Source organism: Acomys russatus, chromosome 2 (genome assembly GCF_903995435.1).
Source record: "Acomys russatus chromosome 2, mAcoRus1.1, whole genome shotgun sequence".
Classification (NCBI taxonomy): Eukaryota; Metazoa; Chordata; class Mammalia; order Rodentia; family Muridae; genus Acomys; species Acomys russatus.
The window spans coordinates 1,243,609-1,265,830 of NC_067138.1; the positions used below are offsets into that span (position 1 = coordinate 1,243,609).

At 51.9% G+C, this 22,222-nt stretch overlaps 2 protein-coding genes across 3 annotated transcripts; both read left to right on the top strand.

Annotated features, from left to right (window-relative positions):
- The first annotated feature begins 201 nt into the window (after positions 1-201).
- On the top strand, positions 202-3,572 carry Stoml2 (stomatin like 2). Of its 2 annotated transcripts, none has more exons than XM_051157375.1 (10): positions 202-365; positions 613-750; positions 1,218-1,317; positions 1,439-1,497; positions 1,590-1,691; positions 1,843-1,977; positions 2,109-2,253; positions 2,347-2,426; positions 2,609-2,737; positions 3,210-3,572. In XM_051157375.1, exons 1-10 carry the CDS (start codon positions 321-323, stop codon positions 3,336-3,338), a joined length of 1,062 nt encoding a protein of 353 aa, XP_051013332.1. In that variant the 5' UTR covers positions 202-320; the 3' UTR covers positions 3,339-3,572. The 2 variants fall into 2 exon arrangements, with proteins under 2 accessions (XP_051013332.1, XP_051013341.1); XM_051157384.1 differs by having other exon boundaries at positions 336-483; positions 3,210-3,570.
- Positions 3,573-8,526: 4,954 nt separating this feature from the next.
- Positions 8,527-17,119, top strand: Pigo (phosphatidylinositol glycan anchor biosynthesis class O). Its single transcript, XM_051157395.1, has 10 exons — positions 8,527-9,090; positions 10,464-10,607; positions 10,831-10,954; positions 11,948-12,107; positions 13,094-13,273; positions 13,462-14,992; positions 15,446-15,652; positions 15,836-16,053; positions 16,530-16,600; positions 16,745-17,119. The coding sequence occupies exons 1-10, from the start codon at positions 8,580-8,582 to the stop codon at positions 16,872-16,874; spliced, it is 3,276 nt and encodes a 1,091-aa protein (XP_051013352.1). The 5' UTR covers positions 8,527-8,579; the 3' UTR covers positions 16,875-17,119.
- Positions 17,120-22,222: the final 5,103 nt, after the last annotated feature.

The following is a 22,222-nucleotide window of genomic DNA, read 5'->3' on the forward strand; positions in this document are numbered from 1 at the left end:
CCTCAGTTTCTAACACAATGCCAGGAGCTTCTGGGTTCTCGAGAACCAGAACAAACTTGCAGGCTCGGGCTCTCTCTTCAAAGTCTACGTTTCCCAGGGAATGATTTGACGTGACGTACGCTCGGCTAAGTACGTTGATTAGGGACTGAGGGCGGGGGGGGGGGTGGGGGTGGGGGGGGGGTGGGGGGGCATGTGGAAGGAGACACCGGAAGTACGTCGGGCCGAGTGGACCTGCAGGAGGAAGGGCTCGGGTTTAGCGTCCGAAGAGGCCGCTCTGCTCCACGTCTCGTTGGTTCCGGAGGTCGCTGAGGCTGTGGGAAATGCTGGCGCGCGCGGCGCGGGGCACCGGAGCCCTTTTGCTGAGGGTGAGGACGAGGCAACCTTCTTCAGAGGCTCGGGACACAGATCACCCGGGTCCTCAGCTGGGAAGGAGCGGGATTCCAACTTTGGGGAAGGACTGGGGTCACAGGTCATGGTCCCCACGTGAGTCTTTCTCCGGGGATCCTTTGGTGTGTGTGGGGGGGGATGGTGTCGAGGTTTAGGGAATTGCCTTCCGGATAAGGTGGTAGGGTTTCCACGCCGCGACCTCAGCCGACTCTCGTCGTTCTCAAGGGCTCCGTGCAGGCCTCTGGCCGCGTTCCGCGCCGCGCCTCCTCTGGACTGCCCCGAAACACCGTGGTACTGTTCGTACCTCAGCAGGAGGCCTGGGTGGTAGAGCGAATGGGCCGATTCCACCGGATCCTGGAACCGGTGAGAACCTCTTTTGTCCGTCTTCAGCCAGCCAAGTTAGCTGATCTCTTACACGTGTGGGAGTGGGGCCTTCCTTGGGGCCTGTCTGCACGATCGCCTATTGGGACCAACCCTGGCAGGGACTAGTTCTGGCAGAGCCCAGCCTCAGGACCGTCTCATCCGCGTTTTCCTGCTTTTTTTGTTATCCTAGTATCGCACAGGCTCCATTCCTGGAGCACCCATCCTCTCAGCCCTACCCGTCTGCCTGAAGATGGCAGTTCTTGCTAGCTCCCCACTCTGGTGACATTCAGAGGCCTAGTCTTTCTTTCTTGGGTTTCCCTGGCAGTGACATCTCAGCCTTAGAGGACGTATCTCGGGAGGAGTGGTTGCTTTCCTGGGTGGGTTCCATACATGACTTACACTCCAGACGTCGTAGATTTCAGGTTCCCTATTGTCACCCTTCTGAGAACCTGTGACTCCTTCCCCAGGGCTTGAACGTCCTCATCCCTGTGCTAGACCGAATCCGGTACGTTCAGAGCCTCAAGGAAATTGTCATCAACGTGCCTGAGCAGTCAGCTGTAACTCTTGGTGAGCGACAACAGGGTGACAGGGGTGTGCTAAGTGGTGTAGGATGTGGTGGCTTAGGAGAAAGAGCTGCTGGGACTTAGAGGCCTGATCACCTAGTTTGTTTGTTTGTTTGCTCCTGCAGACAACGTGACCCTGCAAATAGATGGAGTCCTTTACCTGCGTATTATGGATCCTTACAAGGTATCTGCCCCCAGCTTTATCCAGCCTTTTGAGCTGCCTCTCGTTAAAATCCTCCATCTACGTTTCTTACCCCATCCCCGCCCCCCTTTCAGGCAAGTTACGGTGTGGAAGACCCCGAGTATGCTGTCACCCAGTTGGCTCAGACCACCATGAGATCAGAGCTCGGCAAACTCTCTCTGGACAAAGTTTTTCGGGTAAGCAGATCTGGGCCCAAGGAAAGGTTTGACAGGAAGGCCCCTACTGCCAACTCTTTCCTCCGGAGAACAAGATTAGCCCGGGACCTTCCCTGTGTAGGCTCTTGATAGATAACGTCGACACGAGCTGCTCCCCTTTGTCCCCCTTCAGGAGCGGGAGTCGCTGAACGCCAACATCGTGGACGCCATCAACCAGGCCGCAGACTGCTGGGGCATCCGCTGCCTGCGCTACGAGATCAAGGATATCCACGTCCCGCCCCGAGTGAAGGAGTCTATGCAGATGCAGGTGGGGAAAAGGACTCGGGGACTCGGGGGACCCCAGTGGGACTAGAGTCCATGGTTGTGGTAGATTGGGTCTGTAAGTGCTGGCTAGAGTTCCCCAGGCTTCTTTTTGATGGGGGTCGTTGGGGCTTCCAGGTAGAGGCGGAGCGGCGGAAGCGGGCCACAGTGCTGGAGTCTGAGGGGACGCGGGAGTCCGCTATCAATGTGGCGGAGGGGAAGAAACAGGCCCAGATTCTAGCCTCAGAGGCAGAAAAGGCTGAACAAATAAATCAGGCCGCAGGTGAGCCGCGGGTAGCATGGAGGCCGAGGGAGGAGCCGAGCGTGGGCTAGGAGCGTTGGCGTCCTCAGCTGCATCTTCCCCGCTTTGTTCCAGGAGAGGCGAGTGCAGTTCTGGCCAAGGCCAAGGCTAAAGCTGAAGCAATTCGAATCCTGGCTGGGGCTCTGACTCAACATGTGAGAGGTTGATGGGTCGGGGTGGGCTTTTCTCTCCTGCCCCTGTGAAGGGTTCCTGACATTGTGGGCCCCAGTAAGCCAGGTCACATGAGCTTTGTGTTACAACACCCCTTTTCCAGAGACCTAACCTTTCTCTTCTCCCACAACGTCTGTGACTTGATTTTTATCCCCTGTGGCCATAGAATGGAGATGCGGCAGCCTCGCTGACGGTAGCTGAGCAGTATGTCAGTGCATTCTCCAAGCTCGCCAAGGATTCCAACACGGTCCTACTGCCCTCCAACCCCAGCGATGTCACCAGTATGGTGGCCCAGGTTAGAGCCCTTTGAAGATAACAGGGTCGGGAGCTAAGAATGCAGTGTTTCCACTCGCTCCTGCAGTGGGTCAGTGTCTGAGTCACCCTGTTCTGGTGGCTTGTCACATTCTTATCATTGACTGCAAGGCTTAGAAAACCTGAGGCAGAGGCAGGCAGATCGCTGTGAGTTCGAGGCCAGCCTGGTCTGCAAAGTGAGGTCAGGACAGCCAAGGCTACACAGAGAAACCTTGTCTGGGTGTGTGTGTGTGGAGGGGTGGGAGGGAGAGGGCGTAGGGGCAGAGAGAACAACTTAGGGGTGTATCTGGGCTGCATAATGCAACCATGTCTCAAAAAAGAAAAAGAGGGTTAGAGAAAGGATGAGGAAGAAAAAGCCAGACAGTGGTGGTGGCTAGCCCTCTTCTGGTGGTTTGGGACAAAGCTGCTCTACAGTGTTCTTAGTAGGCTCTTTGTCTCTCTGTCCCTCTCCTCAGGCTATGGGTGTATATGGAGCCCTCACCAAGGCCCCATTGCCGGGAGCCCAGAGCTCGAGCGAGAACAGCAGAGACGCCCAGGTTACAGATACAAGTATTGAAGAGCTTGGTAGAGTCAAGCTCAGTTAGTGGACCTGCCCTGGCCAGGGAGACTGCGGACAGGGAGCAGTTCCCTCAGGTTCTGCCTCCAGCCTCCCTGCCAAAACCTTAGTTTTTATTTTTTTATTTGAACTTAATAATCATGTAATAAACTCACCAGTGGCAAATTGGAAACTGTCCTCTTTGACTGGGAACGAAGTTAGGAGAATCGCTCTTGCTTTCTTTGGATGCCCACGCCCAGCCTTCAGTCCCCATTATGTCTGGGGAGCGGATTCTCCATGTGAAATGAGATCCTCTGTCTCCAAGAGAAACCCACACTGCACAGGGATTAAAGCGCGTGTCTACTGAACTGCCAGCTGGAGACTGTTGTCACCTCCTGCTCAGTGGTGCAGGTTTTGGGGAAACACGGGAAAGACACTGCCTTGGCACGGTGGTGCTTTGAAGGTCTTAAAGGGCTGAGGGTGTGCCGTCCATTCCAAACCATTTAGTGTCTGCAGCATGCCAAGCAGAGTACTGAGGTACCGGCCAGGGTTTAACAAGCAGCTGAGAGATGGCCGCGGTGACACATGCCTGCACTTGGCAGGCTGCAGCAGGAGGCTTGTGAGCTTGAGTGCCCAGTGAGACTGTCTTAAAAAGCAGCAACAACAAAATTAAACCCCAGTGGGACCTGCTTTCACAGAACCCGTGGTCACGCAGGGAGTACAGGGAGGCAGACTGAAAGAAAGCCACGGGCTGGTAGTGCGGCTCAGTGGGTAAAGCCTCTGGCTGTGCAAGCCAGGTGACCTGAGTCGGATCCTCGAGAACCACGTGAAAGGTGGAAGGAAAGAGCCAATTTCACAGCATGGTTCTCTAACCTCCATGTGCACACGCACGCACACACACACACACACACACACACACACACACACAGAGTAACATCATTTTTAAGTCACAGTCCTCTGATGAAAAGGGCTTACATAGGTTGAGAGTTCCAGGAAGCCTCACTGAAAAGTATATTTGAGAGACGACCCATTTAGTGACGTAGAAAGGAAAGGGTCAGGTGTGCACAGGCCGAGCCTATCTGGCTTGTAAACACACAGGCAAAGGGACTTCTGTAGTTGGAACAGTTACCAGACTCAAAGATGTAGAACTAAGTGTAGGTTTGTAGGGCCACTGTAGGTAGGCATCCCATTTTCTAACGAATCACAAGAAAGGTTAAGTTGTGTTTCCTATTGAGATACACCTTGTGTGATACAAATGACCCATTTTGTTTTCTGTTGACAGGTTCAGTGTGTAACCCAGGCTGATCCTGTACTTGTGACATAACCTGCCTTCACCTCCCAGGTGCTGATACAGCTATGTGCCACCATACCCCGCCACCTTCCCCATTTGGTGTCTTTTGTTTGTTTTTTGGTTTTCGTTTTTTTTGAGACAAGGTTTCTCTGTGTGGCATGGGCTGTCCTGGACTCAATTTATAGACCACACTGTCCTTGAACTCAGAGAAATCCGCCTGCCTCTGCCTCCTAAGGGCTGGGATTAAAGGGGTGCACAACCACACCCAGTTTGTTTTGGTTTTTCATAACAGGGTTTCTCTGTGTAGCACTGGCTGTCCTGAACTCTCTTTGTAGACCAGGCATAGGTTTTTATTTGGATTTTTTTTTGGGGGGGGGGGTTGAGACAGGGTCTCTCTGTGTAGCCTCGGCTGTCCCAGACTCACTCTGTAGACCAGGCTAGCCTTGAACTCACAGTGATTCACCTGCCTCTGCCTCTCCAGTGCTGGAATTAAAGGTGTGTGCCACCATGCCCGTCTTGGTTTTTTTTTTTGTTGTTTGGTTCTTTTTCGAGACAGGGTTTCCCTGTGTAGCTTTGACTATCCTGGACTCACTTTGTAGACCAGCCTAGCCTCGAACTCACAGCAATCCTGCCTCTGCCTCCCAAATGCTGAGATTAAAGGTGTGCCACCACCACCTGGCCCAGCTTGTATTTTTAAAGACATAATTTATCCTGGTGTCTTAGCTTTTCTTTCTGTTACTGTGATAAAATGCAAACAATTTCAGGTTACCGCCCCTCATGGTAAGGAAGTCACAGCAATAAGAATTTGGAGCATGGGGCTGGAGAGCCGGCTCAGGGGTTATGAGCATGTATTGCACACCCACATTGGGAAATCACAACCTATGTGTCTCCAGCTCCTTCAGAATCCAACACCCAGCCGGGCCCAGCGGCGCACACCTGTAACCCCAGCACTCAGGGAAGTGGAGGCCAGTCTGGCCTACAAGAGTGAGTCCAGGATAGCCAAGGCTACAACCTTGTCTCAACCAAAAAGAGAAAAACAAACAATGCAACACCCCAGCCTTCATAATGCGCCTGCATTCACACACACACACACACACACACCCCACACAAACACACATGTAACTAAAAACAAAACAAGAACGGAGCAGCTGGCCACATGATGCCATCAGAGGAGAACAATGAGTCTCTGTTGCATGCTTACTGCTCAGCCCACTGTGTCTCAGCTCTGTTCAGCATCCCCTGCCTGAGGAATGGTGCCACCCACAGTGGACATGTCTTCCATCCTCAGTTAACATGGTCAAGATAACCTCTGCAGGCAATACCCAGAAGCCCATCTCCCAGGTCATTTTGGATTCTGTCAAGCTGACAGTTAACATGAAGTACCACATCTGGCTATGGACTTAGATGCACAAGTGCTGGGTAATACAGCTGCTAAATCATTTGAGAAGCTGTTTCCTGATGCTGCCCTGCCTTTTTTTTTTTTTTTTACAATTGCATCAGTGTTGTGAAGGTTCTAGTTTCTGCACATCCTTGTTAATACTTGTAATCACCTTTCTTCCTCCTTGTGTTGGTTTTTTAAAATAGGGCCTCTCTGTGTAGGTCCCCAGCTGGCCCCGAGCTTGTGGCAATCCTCCTGCCTCATTCTCCTGAGTCCTGGGATTACAAGCATGAGCTGCCGCTCCAGCTATTCTGTTTTCTTTGGTGCTAGGGACTTGCGCATTACAGTCAAATACTGTCTTGCTGAGCTGCATCCACAGCCTAACTAGCAGATTTAAAGTGCTATTTCTAGCACCTCCCAGGTGGCTAATGGTGCTGAGAATCGCTGTGTTTATTGGCTATCTGTATCTTTTTAAGAGAAATGTCTACAGGCCCTTTGCTCATCTTTAAATTGCATTATTTGAATTTTCCTCCAAAAACAGGGTTTCTCTGTGTAGCCTTGGCTGTCCTGCACTCACTTTGTAGACCAGGCTGGCCTCAAACTCACAGAAATCCGCCTGCCTCTGCCTCCTGAGTGTTGGGATTACAGGTGTGCCCCACTGTGCTCAGCTGCATTATGAGATTCTTACTAACTTATTTAGCTTATTAGATCCAGCTGTTTTGCGAGCAGGAATGAATTTTATCAACTGGAATCAGCTAACCACAAAGAAGTTGCCCCCATTTCTTATATGTGAGCATCCATGATTTTGTATGAGTATGTGGAGGTCCAAGGATGATGTCAAGAATAATTCTCCATCTTTATTCTACCTTATTCATCGAAATAGTGTCTAGTAATCAGCCTCAGAGTTTGACAACAGGATGCTGTTTTGCGGGTACCCTGCCACACGCTCACCCAGCATGCAAGTGGGTTTCTGTGCTCTTTAGGATTGTGTGGGTAGCACTTGAACTGCTGCACCACCTCCCCCGCCCAGTGTTACCTTATTTCACACATGATAATGCCCAGTGATCAGTGAACAGCTCTAGCCAACTTTGACTCCAGAAGCCATGCTCTTCATTCTAGTCAAGAAAGGACAGTAAAGCCAGGTGTGGTGGCGCACACCTTTAATCCCAGCCCTGGGAGGTGGGGGGAACAGAGACATGCGCATCTATCTCTGAATTTGAGGCCAGTCTGGTTTACAAAACGAATCCAGGACAGCCAAGGCTGCACAGAGAAACTCTGTCTAGAAAAACCAAAAAACAAACCAAGAATGGACAGTGATTCTGGAGAGGTGGTTTAGTAGCTAAAAGCAGTTGAATTAAAAGAATTAAACGCAGCCGGGCGTGGTGGCGCACACCTTTAATCCCAGCACTCGGGAGGCAGAGGCAGGCGAATCGCTGTGAGTTCGAGGCCAGCCTGGTCTACAAAGTGAGTCCAGGATGGCCAAGGCTACACAGAGAGACCCTGTCTCGAAAAACAAAAAAAAAAAAAAAAAAAAGCTTTTTTATCTTTTTTTTTTAATGAACAGTGGTTCCCTGAACTTTTCTTCTTTCATGTACACACCCGGTTTTCTTTTTGGTTTTTCGAGACAGGGTCTCTCTGTGTAGCCTTGGCCGTCCTAGACTCGCTTTGTAGACCAGACTGGCCTCGAATTCACAGTGATCCACCTGCTTCTGCCTCTCGAGTGTTCGGATTAAAGGCGTGCGCCACCACTGCCCGATGTCCTCCCAACTCTTAAGACTAGCATCTTGCCCCCTCTTAATGAGTTTCTGCATCTTCCCCCGCCCTCCATCGAACTTGCCCGCCCCTACGTTCCTTGTCTTAATTTCTACCCTAGCGCCGGCAGGTGGCGACGAAGCTCCCGGTAGGGCGCTCTATCCGGCGCGCACGCCTCAGTGGTGTCGGGCTAGGCACTTCCGGGCGCGGATCCAGGTGAGCCAGGGTCAGCCGGCAGTCCTCTATTGCCGGGGCGCCGAGCACGGGGGCGAGCATACCCAGCTGCTGGCCGGGTTCCCACCGGAGGAGACAGAGCCGCCGGGGACGCCTGGGTCCCAGCGTAGCTCGGTGGGGCGTTCACACCACCAGGGTTCCTGGGGGGTGGGGGGGACGACGTCCCTCGGGTTTTCTGTTGCTCCGGGGCGCCCGGAAGCGGAGCGTGACTCCTCCCCGTCGTCTCCTCGGTCCCCGCCAGGCGGCGCCGTTTACTCAGTCCGGTTTATCCGCGTGGCTGCTTCCTCTTGCCCCCCTGGGAATGTTGAGATAGTCCGGAAGAGAAGTCGTTAGAGTGGACTGTCAGGGAGCAGTCCGCCCACCTCCCAGGCTGTGGCTTGACAGCGTGAGATCGCCCGGTTGGATATGCGCGGGCGCTGTGCTCACCTCCAGAGCCGCAGTCAGTAGGTGCGGAGTGGGCTCCAGGCTGAGATCCGCAGTCCCAGCGTCGCTCCCTCGAATGGATAACAGCCAGTTAACTCTGAGCTGTTGACGTCCCCGACGTTTATAGCAGCAATGGTTGCTGGGCGTTGTTTTGAGGACCAAAATGTCCATTCTTTCTTTGCACCACAGTGAGCATCTCCCTCTCTATCAGGATGCAGAAGGCCTCTGTGCTCCTCTTCTTAGCCTGGATCTGTTTGCTTTTCTACGCTGGCATTGCACTCTTCACCAGTGGCTTCCTTCTCACCCGTTTGGAGCTCACCAACCAAAGCAGCTGTCAAGAGCCCCCAGGCACTGGCTCCCTGCCGTGGGGAAGCCAAGGAAAGCCGGGGGCCTGCTGGATGCCTTCTCGCTTCTCCAGAGTTGTGTTGGTGCTGATAGACGCTCTGCGGTTTGACTTTGCCCAGCCCCAGCGCTCACGGGCGGCCGGGGAACCCCCTGTCTCCGTGCCTTTCCTGGGAAAATTAGGCTCCTTGCAGAGGATTCTAGAGACTCAACCCCACCATGCCCGGCTATACCGGTCTCAGGTGGACCCCCCCACGACCACCATGCAGCGTCTGAAGGCTCTCACCACTGGCTCGCTGCCTACCTTTATTGATGCTGGCAGTAACTTTGCCAGCCACGCCATAGTGGAAGACAATCTCATTAAACAGCTCAACAGTGCAGGTCAGTATGTGCCCCCTTTGGAAGCCAGGTCTATCTGGGCTTTTAGGCGCGGGACGCTAGGGGAAAGCCTGGCGCACGCCTTTAATGCCAGCACTCAGGCGGCAGAGGCAGGCTGATTGCTGTGAGTTCGAGGCCAGGACAGCCAAGGCTGCACAGAGAGAGACCCTGACTTGAAAACAACAAAAACAAAACAAAGAAGAAGCAGTAGATCGGGAACCTGTGCTTAGGGTATCCAGTTATTTGTTTGGCTATGGTGTAGGGAAACTGAGGTGTAGAAATAGATTGGACCGGGCTGGACAGATGGCTCACCGGATTGCTCTTCCAAAGGACCCGGATTCAATTCCCAGCACCCACATGGCAGCTCACAACTGTTTATAACGCCAAGATCTGACACCTTTACACAGACATACATGTAAGCAAAATACCAATGCACATAAATACCAATGCACATAGATGGGACCTTGCTTGTGGAGAGCTCAAGAGATTTCTAAACCCTGTCTCAAACCCCCCCCCCCAAAAAAAAAAAATTTCTGTCCTTGGTGAAGCTTCTGATTCGCACAAATTGTTGGTTTAACCTGTGGGAGCTCCCAAATAAGGAGGAAATGAAGCCAGGAGTCTGGGCTTGCAAGTGTGGAGGAAAGAGTAGGGGTGTGGCAGACGGCTCAAGGGCAGAGCATGGTGCACGCCTTCAGCCCCAGCATTCAGGAGGCAGAGGCACAAGGATCTCTGTGGTCCAGATTAGCCTGGTCTATACAGCGAGACCCACCTCAAAACAGATGAACAAACATGTCATGAGATGCCCTAGGGATGTCGGTGCAGTCGGTCATTCTGTAGCAACGGGAGGGAAGGGTCTAGAGGGAACATGGCTACCAGAGAAAGCTGCTTTTCTGAGCCAGGGTTTCTCTGTGTAGCCTTGGCTGTCCTGGACTCGCTTTGTAGACCAGGCTGGCCTCAAACTCACAGAGATCCCCCTGCCTCTGCTCCTCCCCCGCCCCCCCCCTCCGAGTGCTGGACTTAAAGACGTGGGCCACTGTGCCCAGCTCAGAGAAAGCTTCTAATGGGAAATTTGAGGTGTGTATTCTGGGATGCATGGTTGGGGTTTCTGTTGGGTATGTACACACGCAGGCACACAGTGTATGTGTGAGTTAACACACCATGGCACCACCTTACCGCGTGGGTTCTGAGTATGGAGCTCACTTTGTCAGGCTTAGTGGCAGCACTCTGCCCACTGAGCTGTGTCACCTGCCCTTCCCTTCGTTGTCTTTTGTTTTTCTGGTTTTTTTTTCCTGAAGACTCTTCTTTCAGGTTATCCCCGAGTTCTGTGGTTCTCACAGGAACAAGATCCTCTCTGAGTCCCCCTCCTGTCTCTACAGGAAGACGGATCGTCTTCATGGGAGATGACACGTGGGAAGACCTCTTCCCAGGAGCCTTTTCCCAAGCTTTCTTCTTCTCCTCCTTCAATGTCAGAGACCTGCACACAGTGGACAACGGCATCCTGGAACACCTCTACCCCACCCGTGAGCCTGGGGGAAGAAGGAGAGTTGGGGTGCGGGTGAGGGGGTGGTGGGAGGGGAGTCCATGGATTAGTGCAGCAGCCTGGGTGTAGAGGAATGTTGAGGCCTGGCTGGGGCGAGGCGTGGGTTTTACTGCCCTGTGGACAGCAGTGCATGGGGCGTGCTGATTGTGCTGGGGTGAGGCGTGGGTTTTACCGCCCTGTGCTCAGTGTTGTCCCCTCTGCAGTGGACAGCGGTGCATGGGACGTGCTGATTGCGCACTTCCTGGGTGTGGATCACTGCGGTCACAAGCATGGCCCTCATCACCCTGAAATGGCCAAGAAACTTAGCCAGATGGACCAGGTGATCCAGTGAGTGGGGGGGGGGAGATATTGGCTGGGGAAGTGGGTTTATGTTTGAGGGTTCAACGGGAAAAAAAATCTTATTTGGAGACTCTTTCCTGGATGAATTCTGTCTATGTACGTATGTATGTGGGTTGTTTTGGTTTTTGTTTTGTTTTTTTTGAGACAGAGTCTCTCTATGTAGCCCTGGCTGTCCTGGACTCACTTTGTAGACCAGGCTGGCCTGGAACTCACATCAATCCACCTGCCTCTGCCTCCTGAGTGCTGGGATTAAAGGAGTGCGCCACCATGCCCAGCTGTGTGTATGTGTTTTGAGACAAGGTCTCATTGTGTAGCTCTGGCTGACCTGGAAATTGCAATATAAACCAGATGAGCAAACTGAACTCAAACTCACAGAGAGCCACCTGCCTCTGCTCTTTTTTTTTGTTTTGTTTTGTTTTTTGTTTTTGTTTTGTTTTGTTTTTGAGACAGGGCAGCCCTGGCTGTCCTGGAGGTCACTCTGTAGACCAGTCTGGCCTCGAACTCAGATCTGCCTGCCTCTGCCTCCTGAGTATTGGGATTAAAGGTGTGTGCCACCACTGCCCAGCAGCTCTGAATTATCTTATACAGTCCTTTTCTATCATCCATTTTGTGTCAGTGTGTAGCTCTGGACCACAGGGTCACAGAACATAGATGTCTTTTTTTTCTTTTTTAAAGATTTATTTATTATGAATACAGTGCTCTGTTTGCATGTACACCTGCATGCCAGAAGAGGGTATCCGATCCCATTATAGATGGTCATGAGCCTCCATGTGGTCACTGGGAATTGAACTCAGGACCTCTGGAAGAGTAGGCTGTGCTCTTAACCTCTGAGCCATCTCTCCAGCCCATAGAGGTGTCTTTTGACAGAGGTTTAGACTTTCTCTGTTCATGGACATCCGGGGGGGGAGGGGCAAGTGGGCCCCTGAGGAGAACCTTTATCTCCCCCCATCCTCTGACACATTTCTTGATACCCCCCCCCAGGGGACTTATGGAACGTCTGGAGAATGACACACTGCTGGTGGTAGCTGGTGACCATGGAATGACCATGAACGGGGACCATGGAGGGGACAGTGAGCTGGAGGTGTCAGCTGCACTTTTCCTATACAGCCCCACAGCCCTCTTCCCGAGTGCCCCACCAGAGGTGAGTCCTGCGTTGCCCCACTTGTGGTCTCCATGTGATCCCCCACTTCTGGTCTCCCTGCATTGTGATCCCCCACTTCTGGTCTCCCTGCATTGTGATCCCCCACTTCTGGTCTCCCTGCATATGATCCCCCCACTGCTGGTCTCCCTGCATTGTGATCCCCACTTCTGGTCTCCCTGCATTGTGATCCCCCACTGCTGGTCTCCCTGCATTGTGATCCCCCCACTTCTGGTCTCCCTGCATTGTGATCCCCCACTTCTGGTCTCCCTGCATTGTGATTCCCACTTCCAGTCTCCCTGCATTATGACCCCCCACTTCCGGTCTCCCTGCATATGATCCCCCACTGCTGGTCTCCCTGCATTGTGATCCCCACTTCTGGTCTCCCTGCATATGACCCCCCACTTCCAGTCTCCCTGCATTGTGATTCCCACTTCCAGTCTCCCTGCATTATGACCCCCCACTTCCGGTCTCCCTGCATTGTGATCCCCCACTTCTGGTCTCCCTGCATTGTGATCCCCCACTTCTGGTCTCCCTGCATTGTGATCCCCCACTTCTGGTCTCCCTGCATTGTGATCCCTTTATTAGACTCCTCAAACCATGACCTGGCCCCACTCTCATTTCTTCTTATTTGTTCGTGTGTGTGTGAGATTTATGTGTATGTATATGCGCACACTGTGTGTGCTAGTCCACACGCTCGTGCGTGTAAGGAGCCAGAGGACGTGGGACGCTCTATCACTCTCCACCTTGTTCTACTGAGACAGGGCCTCTCGCTGACCCCGGAGCTAGCCTAGTGGGCCAGGATGCGTCCTGAAGGTGCTCAGCGTGGCGCTAGGTTACAGGCATGCACTTGCACACCCAACGTTCTTACAAGGATTCTGTGACGCAGCAAATGCTCTTCCCCACCAAACCATCTCTCCAGACACTCCCTCCCGCTACTCCTTACCTAGGCCTGGGGATCCCGCTGATACCCGTCTGTTTCCTTCTAGGAGCCAGAGGTTATCCCTCAGGTCAGCCTGGTGCCCACGCTGGCACTGCTGCTAGGCCTGCCCATCCCGTTTGGGAACATCGGGGAAGTGATGGCCGAGCTCTTCTCAGGCGGCAGTGACTCCCAGCCTCAGGCCTCTGCTCTAGCCCAAGTCTCAGCTCTCCTTATCAATGCCCAGCAGGTGGGTGAGAGGACTTATAGGTAATACCCTTCCCCTCACCTCCATCGCGCCAGCCTTCCCTTTCCCCGCCAGCCTTCCCTTTCCCCGTCTTGGGTAGGATTTGAGTCCCAGGTTCCGGGTACCTCTTTGCATAGCTCCTGCCCTCCTCTGCGCACACCCTCCCTGACCTCACTGCCCTTTTCTGCCAGGTGTCCCGATTCCTTCAGACCTATTCAGCCTCCACTGAGGATCTCCAAGTTAAAGAACTTCACCGGCTGCAGAAGGTCTTCTCCAAGGCCTCGGCTAGCTACCAGCAACTTCTGCGGAACCCCCAAGAGGCCAAGGCCGCGCTGAGCACCCTGACTGCTGACCTGCAGCAGTTCCTGCGGGGAGCTCGGGCAATATGCATCGAGTCCTGGGCCCGCTTCTCTCTGGTCCGAATGGCGGGGGGTGCTGCCCTGTTGGCTGCCGCCTGCCTCCTCTGCCTGCTCGCATCCCAGCTGGTGGTGTCCCCAGGCTTTCTCTTCCGACCACTGCTGCTAATTCCTGTAGCCTGGGGCCTCACTTGGGCCGTACTCTATGCTGGACTCTTGGTAACTACTGGGTCAAAGCTGGATTTAGTGGCTCTAGGGGCTGTGGCTGCAGCAGGTTCACTCCTCCCTTTTCTGTGGAAAGTTTGGGCCAGCTGGGGGTCCCAGAGGTCCCTGGCGCCCCTCCTTCCCGCCCCTAGACCTGTCCTGTTACTCCTGCTTATTCGCTTGGCCACCTTCTTCTCCGATAGTTTTGTCGTTGCTGAGGCCAGGGCCACCCCCTTCCTTCTGGGCTCTCTCGTCCTGTACCTGGTTGCTCAGCTTCACTGGGAGGGCCAGCTGCTGTCACCTAAACTGCTCACAGTTTCCCGTCCCGGCTCTTGTGCCCCAACAGGCCCCCCACGGCATGGTGGCACATACACCCTGAAGCTTGGAGTTGGGTTGCTTTTATGTACAAGGCTAGCTGGGTTCTTTCACCGCTGCCCTGAAGAGACACCTGCTTGCCACTCCTCTCCCTGGCTGACCCCTCTGGCATCTCTAGTGGGAGGTCGAGCCAAGAACTTGTGGTATGGAGCTTGTGTGGGGGCACTGGTGTCCCTGTTAGTTGTTGTTCGCCTGTGGCTTCGCCGCTATGCTAATCTCAAGAGCCCTGAGCCTCCTGTGCTCTTCATGCGCTGGGGGTTGCCTCTCATGGTCCTGGGCACAGCTGCCTACTGGGCCTTGGCGTCGGGGGCAGATGAAGTACCACCACGGCTCCAGGCCCTGGTTGCCGGGGCGACCGTCGTGTTGCCCCGGGCCGTGGTGGGGCTTGCGGCCTCCGGCCTCCTGCTTCTGCTGTGGAGGCCTGTGACGGTGCTGGTGAAGGCTGGGGCTGATGCTTCGAGGACCAGGACAATCCTCACTCCCTTCTCAGGTCCCCCTACATCTCGGGCTGATCTAGATTACGTGGTCCCACAAATCTACCGCCACATGCAGGAGGAGTTCCAGGACCGCCTGGAGAAGACCAAAGCTCGGGGTCCTGTGACTGTGGCTGCGTATCAGTTGGGAAGTGTCTACTCAGCTGCGGTGGTCATGGCACTCACCCTCTTGGCCTTCCCACTCCTGCTGTTGCACGTGGAGCGAGTCAGCCTGGTGTTCCTGCTCCTCTTCCTGCAGAGCTTCCTCCTCCTGCACCTGCTAGCTGTGGGGACGCCGCCGGTCGCCACCGCTGGTGAGTAATACAGACCTCAGCCCGCGGCATCTGGTCCCAGGGAGTTGTTTCTTACTCTGCAGAGGGTCTCACGCCCTGCTTCTTCCCTTATCCCCGTCGTCGTGCTAATCCCCTAGGAGAGGGAAGATGTGGACGGACTTCAGGACCCATTTCACAGAGAAATGCTGCTACCGGTCTGAGCGTATTCCCTGATTTCTCAGTTACAAAAGTGATACATTATGAATATATCAAGGCACAGTGAGCGCTTTGTGAGAAAGAAAGAAGTTGAACGCTGCGGTCCTGTGATAGGATCTGCAGCACCAAGGGGATTAGAGTAGCAATGCTGAGCGTAAGGAAGGGCAGGGCAGAATAGGACTGTGCGGAAACCTGCTCAAGTAAGAGGAGTGGCTGCCCCCACAACAGCAGGCTGTAGGTCAGAGAACAACACGGGCACATGTGTATCTTTTCTCCCAGGTCCTTTTACTGTGCTGTGGCAGGCAGTCTCAGCTTGGACCCTTTTGGCCACCCAGACCTTCTACTCCACAGGCCACCAGCCTGTCTTCTCAGCCATCCATTGGCCTGCAGCCTTCGTGGGATTCCCAGAAGGCCACGGCTCCTGCACTTGGTTGCCCGCTTTACTAGTGGGTGCTAACACCTTCGCCTCCCACCTTCTCTTTGCAGGTACCTCTTTGCCTTCCCTCCCTAACGTCTGTTTACGCCAGCGTTTGCTAGATCAGGGAGGGAAGACTCGTTGGCTTCTTGCCTTAAGCCCTTGGCACCCCGAGCCAACGAGGGTGGTTGGGAACTGGGGTGGACTGGTCCCAGGGTCCTCCCGTGACGCTGCCATGTCCTCCCTGGAGGCAGTAGGTTGCCCACTGCTCCTGCTCTGGCCCTTCCTGTGTGAGAGTCAAGGGCCAAGGAAGAGGCAGCAGCTCCCAGGGAGTGAAGCTGAGGCCAGAGTCAGGCCCGAGGAGGAGAGCGAGGAGCCACTGATGGAGATGCGCCTCCGGGACGCTCCGCATCACTTCAGCGCAGCCCTGTTGCAGCTGGGCCTCAAGTACCTGTTTGTTCTGGGAGTCCAGGTGGGTCCAGGAGAGGTGACACAGCTAATGACCTTCCCCTAAGCGTGCACTTTACACTCTTGCCTGGTTTCAAGTACCTTGGGAAAGATCCTTAACGGAGGTTCAGCTCAGCGAAGTGATTGCTCAAATTCAGATGTCAAGCGGCAGATCTGAGACCTGGCTTGGGTCATTTCTTCTCTGCAGTGTAGATCCAGGCCCTGTTAGTTGCATTTCAGCTACTGGAAAAGCTGAGGGGATGGCCAGGATCGTTTTCCAGACTGTGGTCCGGAGGCGGAAGATGTGTTACTGACATCTTCCTGTGCTGGAGGACAGGGCCCGAGTGTCAGCATTACAGATGGATGAGTCAGCGGTTGGACCAGGACAAGAACTGGGTTCCCTAACTCCTAGCCCAGGGTTTTCCCAGTGGCGTACACTGCCTTAGTCCTCGGCTCTACAGCAACCTCTCCTTGCCTTCTTCCCTTCCTCGCTTCCCTTAGATTCTAGCCTGTGCCTTGGCAGCTTCCATCCTCCGCAGGCATCTCATGGTGTGGAAGGTGTTTGCCCCCAAGTAAGTGGGTTTGCTTGAGAGGAAGTGGTGTGGAGGGACAGACTTTGAGGAAACTATGGATGGGCACAGTTGACAAGGTTTGCCTCTTTAGGGAAAGGCAACAGACCTATTGTCTGTTCTGAGACATTCCATTCCCCCCCACAGGTTCATCTTTGAAGCCATGGGTTTCATCGTGAGTAGTGTGGGACTTCTCCTGGGCATAGCTCTGGTGATGCGAGTGGACTGTGCTGTGAGTTCCTGGTTCAGGAAACTAGTCCTGGCCCAGCAGAGGTAGCCCAGGCTCTGCATGTTGGCGCCTGACCACAGAGAGAGCTGCAGACTAATCCGGCCTAACCTGTGCCGGTGCTGGATCTTCGGCAAGAGACTCAGACGTGCCTCTTCCCACCACGTGCCAGAGCCAGCTTACTCTGGGACGTCGTCACCTGAGCCTGAGCCCTCGCTCCTGATTCGGATGTATCTGATGGGCAACAGGGGCAGCCACGAAAGCGGAATAAAATCAGTGTAAAGGTGTGTGTCGAAAATGTGGAGGTGCTCGCCACATCAGTCTCTCCTCACCAAGTACGGATAGATAGGTCGCCTTGGGCAAGGCCTGCTGTACTAGAGAGTCCAGTCCAGGTGTACAAAGCGAGTCCAGCACAGCCAAGGCTACACAGGGAAACCCTGTCTGGAAAAACCAACTTGCCCACCCCCACCCCCACCTCCCCAATAACAAGAACAACAACAACAAAAAGATCTCATTATATAGCTCTAGCCTGGAACTCAATGTATATATACTAGGCTGGCCTTGAACTCACAGAGGTCCACCTGCCTCTCAGTGTTGAGACTAAAGGTGCATGTCACCACCCCTGGCTAATGGTTTTCTTGTATGTCCTTCCTGTGCCTCTTGTCTGTCTGACCACTCACACGTCAAGTTTAAAGTGTGAGGTTGTCCTGAAAATGTCCATCAGCAGACTTGGGAAGAAAGTCTGAAGAGTAGGGCTGGATGCATTTGAGGTCAGGTCAGGAGGAGATGGAACTATTGGACAGCAGATGGACAGATGTTAAGACTGAGACAGCTCGGCACAGTGGCACACACCTGGATCCCACACCTGGGTCCCACACCTGGATCCCACACCTGGGTCCCAGTACTTGGAAGGTGTAAGCAAGAAGATAAAGAGCTCAAGAATGTCCTCAGCTACATATTTAGCTGGAAGCCAGCCTGGGCCAAATGCTGTCTTAGAAAAGGAAAATTCAACAACTGCAGCTGGAGAGATGTCTCCGGTCTCCTTCCCTTCTCAGTCCTCTTCCTCCTCCTCTTGTGGTCCAGCTGAGGCCCCCAAACACAGGAACCTTTGCCTACCTTTCTTCAGCCCAGGCTGTCAGCATCTTTATTAGCTAATCAGGGATAATTGGGGAGCATTCTTTACATCACATGGATACAGGAGACAGTTCAACACACAGCAATGCCAGTGGCAGGGCAGTAGCCAGATCTCAGGGCCCTGAAAGCAGCATCTGAAAACAGTGTACAAGACCCTCCTCCAACATCTCAGCAGTTTCCCCTGGTGTAGTGGCATACTCCGATAATCCCAGCACTGGGGAAGGCAGAGGCAGGTGGATCTCTGAGTTCAAGGCTAATTGATCCACAAAGTGAGTCCAGGACAGCCAAAGCTACGCAGAGAAACTGTTGTAATATTTAAAAATAGAGATGTCAGCCGGGCAGTGGTGGCGCACACCTTTTAATCCCAGCACTCGGGAGGCAGAGGCAGGCGGATCGCTGTGAGTTCGAGGCCAGCCTGGTCTACAAAGCAAGTCCAGGACAGCCAAGGCTACACAGAAACCCTATCTTGAAAAACCAAAAAAAAAAAAAAAAAAAAAAAAAAAAGTCACATAACATGTATGATAAAAGATTTATTGTAGAAGAGGAGGGAAGGAGGAGGGGGTGCCCCCATGGAGATGGAGAGGGAAGCCGAGGAATTGACAGAGAGCAGATTCTGGCCTGTCTTTTATGTGGCAGAAGCAGGTGGTGATGTCAGGTTGCTAAGCAACCTAGAGGCAGGCTTGTGAATTTACAGAAACTGTCTGGAAAAACAAAACAAAACAAAACAAAAAAAAAAAACTTGAGATAAAGCCAGGTAAGGGTGATACACACCTTTAATCCTAGCATCCAGGATACAGAGGCAGGAGTATCTCTCTGAATTCCAGGCTAGCCTGGTCTACATGGTGAGATCCAGGCCAACCAGGCCTATATAATGAGACTCTGTCACTAAAGAAACAATCATAGCTGGGCGTGGTGGCGCACACCTCTAATCTCAGCACTTAAGAGGCAGAGGCAGGTGGGTTGCTGTGAGTTCGAGACCAGCCTGGTCTACAGAGTGAGTTCAGGACAGCCAGGGCTACACAGAGAAACCCTGTCTTGAAAAACAAAAGCCCACTGGGTCAGCGGCGGGGTGGCACACACCTTTAATCCCAGCACTTGGGAGGCAGAAGCAGGTGGATCTCAATAAGTTCGAGGCCAGCCTGGTCTCCAAAGTGAGCCCAGAACAACCAGGACTGTTAGAAACCCTGTCTCAAAAAACAAAACAAAACCTTCTAGGCCACCTGGGACTGCAGAGTAAGACAACTGTCAAAAGACCAGAAGTATGCAGTTCAGTGGTCACCAGTCTCTAACATGCAAAGATCACAACTATCAATTCTGGAACAGTTCCCCCTCTCAAAGAAACTGCCTGATAATTGCTCACTCTCCACCTACCCACAGCAGTCTACCCAAAACAGTTGATCAGGGAGAGTTGGTGTAAGGCAGTGGTACTCACCTTCCCTTTTTTACTTTTACTTTTTTAAAAGATTTATTTATTTGCATATAATGCCTGCAGGCCAGAAGAGGGCACCAGATCTCATCATACCCAAACAAACAGCCAACCAAGCAAACAAAAAATCACCAACAATCACCAACACACACACACACACACACACACACACACACACACACACACACACACACACACACACACACACACACACACACACACACACACACACACACACACACACACACACACACACACACACACACACACACACACACACACACACACACACACACACACACACACACACACACACCCCTCATTGACTGCTGGGTATGGTGGTGCATAACTGTAATGCCAGTACTTGAGAAGCAGAGGCAGGAGGATTACCATCAGGTGGAGGTTGTAAAGCCAGTAGAGGCAGGAGGATTACCATCAGGTGGAGGTTGTAAAGCCAGTAGCAGTAGCAGGCCAGCCAAGATTACATAGTGATATTCTCTCAGGAAGAACGCCGGCCTGAATAGATGGCTCCGGGTTAAGAGTATGTCTGCTCTTGCAGGCCTGTGTTCGAGTTCGGATCCCATTACCCATGTCAGGCAGTTCAGGCCCGAAATTCAGGCCCAGGGAATTGGCTATCTCTGGCCACCTCAGGCACGTGCAACTCACCTACAGACAGAGACAGACAATTACACAGGCTTTCAAAAATGATGACGACAAAGCAAGAGTCAAAGCTTCTTAAACCGGTGAAGGTGATCTCTCGTTTGTAAGCTTTTTATTTATGGCTCTTGAATTTCTTTTTGTGGCTCTTTTGAATTATGTTACATATATAGTGTTAAGTACTTTTTTCTCCTCTTTCTGCCTTGGACCCACTTTGCAGACCAGGCTGGCCTCTAACTTACAGTGATCCATCAGTATCTGTATTTCTACACATGTGTTTGTTACAGGAAGAAACAGCACGGTAACGCATGTTTCTGAAATCAAAGTCACATTTTCTAAGGAAAACTGAACAAACACTTGTGAGAGGTTCTGTGACTAAAACTAAGGTCCCTGCTCCCTGACAAATGAGAGAAATGCTAATTTCTCTAAGTTCAGTCACTATTCAGAACCTGTACAACTGCATTGAAAGGTAAAAGGTCCACCCTCCCTGAAAAGTGAGAGAGAGGCTGATTTCTGTGAGCACAGTCATGTACTCAGATCATGTACTCTTGCGTTGATCGGTGAAATAGTGTACACTAATGCATCACTCTTAGGGAAAAAATGTGTTCCTAAGGAAAATGAAGAAATGCATCTCCTAGGTCTGTAACTTGTTTCTTTGGTTAGAAAACGTGGAAAAACAGTCATTTTTGAAAGCACAGTACTTCTACATATGTGCTTGTTTCAGGAAGAAACAACACTGTAACACTTGTTTCTGAATGCAAAGTCACTGTTTCTATGGAAAACTGAACACACTGATCAAACACATGTGTGAGATTCTGTCACTAAATCTAAGGTCCCTGCTCCCAGAACAGTGAGAGAAATACTGATTTCAGTTCGCACAGTCACTTATTCAGAACCCGTACGCTTGTGTTGATAGGCCAATTAGTGTACTCTATGGCATCACGCCTTACACAAAAAACCCGTTTCTAACAAAATTGAACAAATGCATCTCCTAGGTCTATAACTTGTTTCTTTGGTTAGAAAACGTGGAAAAACAGTCGTTTTTGAAAGCACGGTACTCCTACACATGTGTTTGTTTCAGGAAGAAACAACGCTGTAATGCATGTTTCTGAAAGCAAAGTCACTGTTTCTACGGAAAACTGAACACACTGACCGAACATATGTGTGAGATTCTGTCACTAAAACTAAGGTCCTGAAAAGTGAGAGAAATACTGATTTCTCTAAGCACAGTTACTTATCCAGAACCTATACAACTGCATTGTTAGGCAAAAGTAGTGTAATATAATGTAGCACTGACCAAACACGTACGTGAGATTCCACACTCCCTGAAAAGTGAGATAAATACTGATTTCACTAAGCACAGTCACATATTCAGAACCTGTACACTTGCGTTGATAGGCAAAAGTAGTGTAGGCTAACCCATCCCTGCTTAAGCAAAAAATCTGTTTCTAACTAATTGAACAAATGCATCTCCTAGGTCTGTAACTCTTCTCTTTGGTTTGAAAACATGGAAAAACAGTCGTTTTTGAAAGCACAGTATTTCTTTTTTTTTTTTTTTTTTTTTGGTTTTTCGAGACAAGGTTTCTCTGTGATAGCTTTGGCTGTCCTAGACTCACTTTGTAGACCAGGCTGGCCTCGAACTCACAGTGATCCACCTGCCTCTGCCTCCCAAGTGCTGGGATTAAAGGTGTGCGCCACCACGCCCAGCTTGAAAGCACAGTATTTCTTTTCTTTTTTTTTTATTAATTTATTCTTGTTACATCTCAATGTTTATCCCATCCCTTGTATCCTCCCATCCCTCCCTCCCCCCCCCCCGCCATTTTCCCATTATTCCCCTCCCCTATGACTGTTCCTGAGGGGGATTACCTCCCCCTGTATATTCTCATAGGATATCAAGTCTCTTCTTGGCTACCTGAAAGCACAGTATTTCTAACACGTGTTTGTTTGTTTGTTTGTTTGTTTTCAGGAAGAAACAACATTGTACCGCATGTTTCTGAAAGCAAAGTCACTGTTTGTATGGAAAACTGAACACTCTGACTAAACACATATGTGAGATTCTGTCACTAAAACTAAGGTCCATGCCCCCTGAAATGTGAGAGAAATTTGAATTTCTCTAAGGACAGTTACTTTTTCAGAACCTGTACCACTATGTTTAAAGGCAAAATTAGTGTACTCTAATGTC